Below are 8,902 nucleotides of genomic sequence, written 5' to 3'. Positions count from 1 at the left end.
TTGCATTATAAAAATACAAAAAGCATTCCTTTGTATGAAAAGGCCTTTGAGGTTTTTGTTTGTTTGTGCGTTTGATTGTTTGACTGTTTCTCTTATTGGTTGGCTGGTGAAGCTTATCTTCGCTGCGTGACAGGCATGTCACGAAGGCGAACGATAAATTAAAGCGCGAAACGTAAAGGTTTGACTAAGGGGATTTTTTTCTTTTTCTATTTTGTTTTTTTTAACATGGTTCTAGCTTACTGAGAGTTGAGACAACAAATTTTTCAGCGTTGAATTCCTATAGATCAACATAGGTTACACTTTGCACCCAATGTGGCAATTTTTAAAGCATTATTAGAATGCATGGTACGCTGCAGAGAATAACAAAGGAGTAGTAACGTAAATGATAATGATAGTGGTAATAATAATTATTCCAACTCGACCCGCCGTTGTTTCATTTTTTTGTTCTATCGAAGGGTTGACTGATGTAGAAAAAACATTTTCAACCGTAGGGAAATATCTTTTATTTCTATTTCTCTGCCAGTAGCCCACAGTTACTATGAGGATTTCAAGCAATCTTGCCTAACAAGTCTCCTTGAAACTATAAGATTTGTAGTTCCTTCAAAGATCATCAGAAACCTGGTTGGAAGAAGAAGAAGAGTAAACCTGGAGTAAAACTCAGAGGATTCTGCTGGACCCAAGGAACAAGTAGAAATGGTGGAAGGGATGTATAGTACTTTAGGCTTTCAACCACCCAGCCACATTCTCATTTCCTGAGGAGGTAAAGAATCTACCAAGTTATTGAAGATCAGAACCTCTTTACCCAAAACAGTTTGTTGAAAACATCAAGCATGAGTAGATGTGCCCAATTTGCAAAGAGGCACGGGATCAATCAGTCCAGACAATGGCATTGTCTTTGCTATGTTCCATGCAAAAGATAGTGGGCCAATAGGCCCTTTGCAGCTAGTTGGTCACGTGCCTAGCAACGCCGAATTGGAGAGCAAGCTTTTCTGCAAAACAAATCGAATGAGTCTCATGAGCGTCCTGCGTGTGCATATCTGAAAGGCAGTTATTTTGAATTCAAGCGTGAAATACCCTTCCATCTCTCAAAATCCAATACGCTTAGCATATAATTATAGCATTTAGCACATCTTCGAATCGGAAAAGTCAATATTCAGCTGGGATCGCGGCAAAAATATCAGCGTCAAGTCGACCACGAGTTACAGACATGGCCTCTCCTTCAGGTATGTAGACTACAGATCTTGTCTTCTTGCTGCACTTTGATAGCGACGTGTGGACGATGAATAGAAGTAGAGAAAAAGAAAATACGTTAATTCACTACACGTAAAAGTTTAGGAGCTGTTTACTACCGATAAACATAGAATTTTGGCCATGGATTTCCCCTGAAACTATGATGATAGAATCAACAAAGTTGTTTAATTCACCACTAGAAGTACAGAGATATTACTCGCCCAATTTAATGATCGTATGAATTTGAAGATTTTTACCAAATCGTTAGACTTATGTTGCTCATGTTCTTGTTTTATTGCTTTTTTTAGCTGAAGAGAGCCAAGATCTTTCAATATTTCCCTCGCTGACCTTCGATGATGTCGGCCAATATGCAAAAAAAATGTCTGGATGCACTAGCACAGCGAAGGCATACAAGTTTATGGCAGAACCTGGATATCTACACGAGATTAAAGGTCAGTAATAAAATCGAGTATTTCTTATTTGTTTTTCTCAATCAGAATCTTATATTTATGTTTTAATGTTTTAGTGATACGGGCCAACGACGCGGTGAAAATTGCATCGAAATGTTTTCGTTCGATGAAGAAGAACGAGCCACCTCATTCCTTGGAAGTTTCTTCAAGCATGGATAATAATTCTTTGTCTGGAAGGTGCTCTTGTGTGGCTGGATCAGGAGGGTATTGCCATCATGTTATAGGGCTTCTCTATTATCTGGCTTTACTTAAACAACTGGGGCATCGAACTCTGCCAGATGATCTAACATGCACCAGCATGAAGCAGCGCTGGAGTGTGCCTAGGGGGAAAAAAATTGAAGCAAAGCAAATTCAAAATGTACTTGTGAAGAAGCCTCAGCTAGGCGCATCCTTCAACAAATACATCAAAAGCAACCTGTACTCCCCATCACCAATATATGGAACAATGACTAAAGAGCATTTTAACAGTCTTCAGCCAAAGCCTCTGTTTGTAACCATTGTTCCTTCTGAGCAGGACCTGAGATCTGTTTCATTTGTCCCAAGCAAATTTGGAAATGTCCCCAAAGGGTGTTTGATTTCTTATCAACAAAAAATGTCTGCAGACTATTTAGTAAATGATTTTACCTGCACTGCATTTCCAGATTTACCACTTGAGAGTGCAAATGATAGATTTCAAAATAATGTGTCTGTGTGCCTGGAGGCAAACCAGCAAGCCCTATTTGACTCTCTTTCTGTCACAAGTGAGATTTCTCTCAGGGTACAAGAAGAAACAATTACTCAAAGTTTAAGCGAGACTTGGCGTCTTTTGCGAAAGAAGCGGATAACAGCAAGCAAGTTTGGTACAGTTGCCCGGCGAGTTTCAAATTTTGAAAACCTTGTAAGTCAGCTGAACCCGGCAAGATTTGTTCAAACTCCAGCAATGAAGAGGGGTGTAGAACTTGAACCCCATGCAGCAACAGTCTATGCTAATGTAGCAAAAAATGGCAGAGTGAATTTATTCCCATCAGGATTAATTATAAATCCTAAATGCCCATGGTTAGGCTGCAGCCCTGACCGGAAAGTTTATGATTTGGATGCCCTTGGTAGTGACCAGAACCCCTTTGGTTTACTGGAGGTTAAAGTTGTTAGGGAGGGGGCAACCTCATTTGATGATGTGAGATATCTTACCAAGGATAATACTAACCAGTATTCTTTAAAGAAGAGTGACATTTATTATTACCAAGTCCAGTGCCAGTTGGGCCTCACTGGTCTAGACTGGTGCGATTTTTTCAGTTACATGAATGATGACATGTTTGTCTGCACAAGAATCCTTTTTGATCCCATTTTTTTCCAAGGGGCTAAAGATAAGGTGGACATTTTTTTTTTCAATTACTATCTAAGCTGATTTGCCTCTAGTCTTTGCTTACTCTCAAGACTGTATTTGTTATGAAAAGATTTAGCTTCAATATTCTTTTAACCCATTCTATATTTGCTCTAATTTGTGTACAACTATATTAGATTTAAAAACTTTTCTAAAATTGGTGCCAACCAGATAATGTCAGGATGAGGGATGAGGTGATGTTGACCCATGGAATGCATGGAGCATTTTTTTGCAGAAACAGAAATGTGACCTAACTTTCTTGTTAGTATTTTTTAAGCTCTTTTAGCCAAGGTTTTGTTATTTACTTGCATCATCATACTCAAATTCAAGAATTAAATATATGTGGTAATCCCCCAATTAACCAAACTTAAAAGACTCATTATGACTACTTACACTTTTTGTAATAGTTTAAATATTTAATCCTTCTGAATGATCTTCTAATCCAAATGAGTGCACTACATTGTAATGTTGTCACTTTGATAAGATTAAGGGACCTTGAAAATTTGTTAGAAGACAGGCTATAGAATAGAGCTGGTTAACTGAACCTAAAGTTGAAAGAGGAACATCGGAATCCAAAAAGTGATACTCCTTAACCCTTCTGATGGCACGTTCTACATGTATTCTAAGGCTTGCAATAGTTTTGGTTTTTTGCACATCTTGAGTTGAAAACTGCCCTTGATTTTCCAGAAAAGGAGGGATGTTTAACTCAACATTATACTCCTGTAGCATGTTACCTATATCAAACCCCTTATCTGCCATCACTGAGTCTCCTGCTTCTAAGAGGTCTAAAATACCACTACATCTTGTGATTTCCCTGTCGCTAATCCCTCCAGTGTATAAAGTGGAAACAAAACATATTGCTCCATGAGGGGTGATTCCAATAAGACCTTTCAAAGTTGTGTTGCTCTTATAGGATGAGTACAGCTGTGACTGTAACAACAGGGATGTGGGTGTTTGCACAAAAATCTCTGTGCAGTCTAAAATCACTCTGGTGCTAGGATAGAGTTCTCTGAAACCCTCAGGCATGCATCTATCTACATCTGCCCTCGAGGGCCAAATGATTTGACTTCCAAGAAAAAAATACAAAAAATTGGACCAGGTTACCAATTTTCTAGAGACTGATGATATATGAATTGCAAACCTATCAGCAAGATCTTGCTCAAATAATCCAAGTTTAAGCCGAACAAGAAACATAAACATTTCATCTATTAGAAGCATATTTCTGGAGGCTGGTCTGTTTTCTCTCTCTCCAGAGGCATAACAGTAGGTCATTAGTTCAGCACTGGGTTTAATAAAATTAAAAAAAAGCTTAATATGTTCATTTGTGAGAAAGCCAGTGTAAAATTTTATACTCTCGTTGTCTGGACCAAATCTCTCCAGACCAAATTTACTTAGTGTTGCTTTAGCCTTGACATTTCTTAGCTCTTCTTTAGCTGCAGCTGCTTCCTTTCTGCTCGCCTCAAGCTCTCCATGCATGGCCAGAAGCTGAGCCTTCAGAGACTGCACCTCTGTTTCCACACTTTCCCTGCTTTGCATTGCTTCACTTTCCACTCCATCAGTGTCACTATCATCTGTTTGAGTATCTCTGCAAAGAAAGCCAAAAAATTTAATATACTCATATAGTTTACATAATTTTAAATTTTAAAACAATTACATCCTTCTAGAAATTGAAGAACCTGAGGTCTGTATATATACTTTTTAACCATACATCCCTTCTACAAGGTTTCACAAATGCTTTCAATAGCAGTTAATATTTATCCAAAACTGATACAGTATTTAAAAATAAGAAAGAAGCATTCTAGTCTAGACTTATCATTGTAACCTCATAAACTCAACGATGCATTAAAACATAACCAAAGAATATATTACCTGTCGACATGTCGAATAATCTTTCTTCGTGCTTTGAAGGAGGAATTCCAGTTAAAATTCGATGGAACAGCACCTCTTTTCAGTCGCTGGCTACCAGACTTGGTGGGGGGAAGGTAATCTTCCTTGGTAAAGTGCCTTGAGCATACTCTCGTACTAGTTGTTATCTAAATGGGAAAATTTATAAGCCATTAGACACAAGTTGACCGAACAAATCCTTGCCAAATGCTTTGAAAATCGAAATGTCTCTATAAAATACCTTGAAGTCAGGACCTTCGTCTCTTCGGATTTTCACCAGCCATTCCTTCTTCAACTTTTCATCCTTGGTACGACCGGGAATGCGATGGAAACGCAAATCTTCGTGGTACCTTGAATCCCCATTACATAGGGGAACACAGCAATGGTATGCAGAATTTTTTCTGCCCGTAATGGATTGTTCAACTGACTCGTCCATATCGATATCTACAACAATGAAAACAACGCTTGTTGGTTCCGACACCATAGTCTTGAGGGGAATAAGCAGCCAAAATTCTATGTTTTTCAAAAGTAAACAGCTTCTAAACCCTAAGGCGTAGTGAATTACTGTATTTTCTTTCTTTTTACTTGTATTAATCGTCCAAACGTCGCTATCAAAGTGCAGGAAGAAGACAAGATCTATTCTACATACCTGGAGGAGAAGCCATGTTTGTAACTCGTAGTCGACTTGACGCTGATATTCTTGCCGCGATCCCAGTTAATATTAACCTTTCCGATTTGAAGATGTGCTAAAAGCTATATTTATATGCTAAACTTACTGGATTTTGAGAGATGGAATGGTATTTACCGCTTGAATTCAAAATAACCGCCTTTCAGATATACATACGCGTGATGCTCAAGACACTCATTCGATTTGTCGTCGCAGAAGAGCTTGCTCTCCAATTCGGCGTTGCTAGGCACGTGACCTCCTAGCTGCAAAGGGCCTATTTAAAGACAGCCTTAATGAAATATAAAGAACAAGTAAACACCTTGAAAAAAACAACCTGGGGGTGAGTAACAAAAAATGTATTACACTTTTAATTAGTCTAGATGATAGAGACTAGAAATAGCATAATTTTGACTAAATTGTTCTTTACATTTCACCTATTTCTAAGGTGAAAAGAAAGTGGTTTTCCTGTTTGGTGACTCAATTGGTGAATGTAAGATATCTGGAACAGCTGGTGCCTCAGGTCTGATCTACACAATAATTCATGCATACTAATAACTATATGATTGAGCAATCAACTAAAAGAACTTAAATGTAGCCTGTATTGTACATTACTATTTCTGTGAAACAGGTTTTCACCATGAGAATTGTATTTGCAGTCAAGTATTTATGTCATTGGTGCAAGATAAATCCCAAAATGATGCAAGTCTCTTGCCATAAACATGGACATACTGAACTTCCAACCCTTGAAAACATTCAAGAGGATTATGAAAAGTTTGTAGCAGATGGCTCTGTTACAAGTCAACAAAAGTTTTATCACAAAGTGATTCATGAGAAACTGCCGGACATTGAATTGGACAAAGTAAGATAAAAGAATTTATTTACTATTCACAGAGGTTGCTGAATTTACAAAGTCTGCATTCTAGTGTAAATATCATGCCAGCCTACTTTACACTACTACAGAAGGAGATAGACAAACTCCTTAGAAATGCAAAGGAAGAGGTAATTTTTTCTCAATTTGTGTTTTCCAGTATCACAGCTGTACAATCCGCCAATTCCATCACACATGATTCGAACCTATCTTAATTTTTTAGTGAAGGAAGCTATGATTCTGTGTTATAGTTTATTGATTTATAATATTACACTAGCACAAATCAATTTAACAACCCATCAAATCATAGCTACAGAACAGTACGTAAAGTAGTTCATATTTCAATGGTACTATCTCAACATTATAGGAAAAGCTTGCAGATGAACAAATGGAATTGGCTGCCTTTGAGAAAGCCAATGGACCACTACCAATTCATTTGGATGAGGTTCTTAAGAAAATGAATGTGGAGAGACAAGCTTACATGGAAAATCATTCATTTGTAACCATATATACACTTGCTGCAAGGTGACATAACTTCTACCCTTAAATAGCTCATTGATGACAAGACTGATAAGCTAGGTAAGTGAAAGAATAACTGCCTTTCATGGAAAACATGAATACAATAATAGGATCATGTCTCACTGTTCCCCCTTTTCTTGTGTTCTTGTTGCAGAGGAAGACATCACAAATTTCTTCAGTTCATTAGGGCAAATTCCCTGAGACATGATGATCACACCAAAGCTATATATGCTACAAGAACATGTGTGCCCTTTCCTTCGACAATGTCACATGGGTCTTGGATTCTATTGTGAACAAGGGATTGAAGATATACACTCCGAATTCAAAACCCAGTCTCAGCATTTTGACGATGTGAAGAAAAAGGACACGAGATTACGTCAAATCCAGAATTAGCAGGGAAAGCTCCCAAACCTAAAGAGAGAAATTTAAAACGAAGAGCGAATGAGTAAAACGCTTTCCTTTACAGTGGCAATGTATTGGTTCGTTGACTAAGAACGTGTACTATATATGTAGATCTAGTGTAATTTATTTGCTAAGTTCTCTATTGGACGAATAAAAGTGTGACCGCACTCTTTAGAACCAAAACTAGACTTTCTGCTCGAAATTCAGTACCTCCGAAATTCAAAATGGAGTCGCATAACGGCCGATTTTGACATATCAAAAGCGCCTTGAATGGACTTTAAAACAATTCGGATTAAAACACTTACCTCCGTCAGTTGTTTAGTAAGGTTTCACGTCTTCTCTTGTGACTCTCGCTTTGCTGGAAAAAATTCGGGCCTTTCCCGAATCAAAATCAAAGTTTTCAGTCGATTTCATAGGGTGTGCTTGTTGGGCTCCACTATAGCAACGCGTTTTCGTCGAACACAGGCAAAATTTAACCGATTTTACCCAAATTTTCGACAGCAAGTGCCTCGTCCATGTGCATGGATCCGCCATGCCAAATTTCACTCGCATACATTACAAATACAGCAAGATTTCATTGGCTAAACTGGACCTTAGTCCGAGTGGTTGCCATGGACGCCAGATTTATGCAAATACATAATTTGGTACATATGATGCACCATCCTAGCAGTAGATAGCGCTATTTAAGCAATAGCGAAAATCAGACCTGAAAAAAATCAGACCTGTACGGGATTCGAACCACTGACCTCTGCGATACTAGTGCAGCGCTCGTACAGGCCTGATTTTTTTCAGGTCTGATTTTCGCTATTGCTTAAATAGCGCTATCTACTGCGAGGATCGTGCATCATATGTATGTAATACCGCAGTTCAAAATATATGAACTTCATATATTTCATTGTATCTCACATAATTTGGTATTAACCAGAGAAGTAATAATTGACTCCATGTTTCTTGTAGAACGCATGCGCGAACTAAACTTCCGCCGCGAAACAGTCGTGAGACACCAGCCATAAAAAATATGCAAATCGGCGAGAATCAAACATGACAAGTCATGGCGATGATTCGGCTGACACGAGCGAGACAAACAAACGAGAATTGAGCGAGAAGAGAGCGAGACATGTGTGCCGCCGAGCGCGTCTGATCGGGCCATATTCAAGCCCTCCCGTTCGAAATTTTATGGCCAGACACAAGCGAGATTCAAGTGAGACAACAGTACCCCTCTTAAAACCAGCAAGAATCTAGCAACGAATGTTTTCTCACCATGGAACACTCGCGAAACCAAACGCGCCTTATGTTTATTCCCAGCCCTAAGACACTCCAAACTTTCTGTGATATTTTAGCGCGGTGGAATACTTGGAAATGACGGCTGAGAGTTTGGAAAAGCTTAATCTTAATTTGGCGAGCGAAACTACAAAGACAACAGAAAATTTGTAGAAGCGCATAGTCCGTTTATATAAATACTTGTGACTTCGCTTGCAACATTGTTTCTATGAAACAAAAGA

The 8,902-nt window shown here is 38.5% G+C and overlaps 2 protein-coding genes and 1 long non-coding RNA gene across 4 annotated transcripts; 2 read left to right on the top strand and 1 right to left on the bottom strand.

Moving 5' to 3' along the window:
* Window positions 1-915: 915 nt before the first annotated feature.
* Window positions 916-3,165, top strand: LOC148737898 (uncharacterized). The gene is made up of 3 exons (XM_088748752.1): window positions 916-1,223; window positions 1,539-1,682; window positions 1,757-3,165. Exons 1-3 carry the CDS (start codon window positions 1,208-1,210, stop codon window positions 3,082-3,084), a joined length of 1,488 nt encoding a protein of 495 aa, XP_088604878.1. The 5' UTR covers window positions 916-1,207; the 3' UTR covers window positions 3,085-3,165.
* Window positions 2,889-5,895, bottom strand: LOC111332300 (uncharacterized). Of its 2 annotated transcripts, XM_022937611.2 has the most exons (4): window positions 5,594-5,895; window positions 5,186-5,388; window positions 4,930-5,093; window positions 2,889-4,645 (listed from the first exon to the last, which is right to left on the bottom strand). In XM_022937611.2, the coding sequence occupies exons 1-4, from the start codon at window positions 5,607-5,609 to the stop codon at window positions 3,532-3,534; spliced, it is 1,497 nt and encodes a 498-aa protein (XP_022793346.2). In that variant the 5' UTR covers window positions 5,610-5,895; the 3' UTR covers window positions 2,889-3,531. The 2 variants fall into 2 exon arrangements, with proteins under 2 accessions (XP_022793346.2, XP_022793345.2); XM_022937610.2 differs by having other exon boundaries at window positions 5,186-5,895.
* A 1,063-nt stretch (window positions 5,896-6,958) lies between these two features.
* LOC148737897 (uncharacterized) lies at window positions 6,959-7,567 on the top strand. The gene is made up of 2 exons (XR_015996659.1): window positions 6,959-7,058; window positions 7,153-7,567. It is a non-coding gene; the product is annotated as an uncharacterized LOC148737897 (long non-coding RNA).
* Window positions 7,568-8,902: the final 1,335 nt, after the last annotated feature.

The sequence above is a fragment of the Stylophora pistillata genome, chromosome 2 (assembly GCF_964205215.1).
Source record: "Stylophora pistillata chromosome 2, jaStyPist1.2, whole genome shotgun sequence".
Lineage (NCBI taxonomy): Eukaryota > Metazoa > Cnidaria > Anthozoa > Scleractinia > Pocilloporidae > Stylophora > Stylophora pistillata.
The sequence above is the reverse complement of the archived record's forward strand: the minus strand, read 5'-3'. Positions and strand labels throughout refer to the sequence as shown.

Excerpts from the sequence above, each read along its gene's own strand:
- LOC148737898 (XM_088748752.1), top strand. Across the intron at positions 1,683-1,756 it reads ATATCTACACGAGATTAAAG|TGATACGGGCCAACGACGCG; the intron begins GTCAGTAATAAA and ends TTAATGTTTTAG.
- LOC111332300 (XM_022937610.2), bottom strand. The coding sequence starts at position 5,428 with ATGGTGTCGGAACCAACAAGCGTTGTTTTCATTGTTGTAGATATCGAT. Across the intron at positions 5,094-5,185 it reads ACGAAGGTCCTGACTTCAAG|ATAACAACTAGTACGAGAGT; the intron begins GTATTTTATAGA and ends TTTCCCATTTAG. Across the intron at positions 4,646-4,929 it reads ATTATTCGACATGTCGACAG|AGATACTCAAACAGATGATA; the intron begins GTAATATATTCT and ends CTTTCTTTGCAG.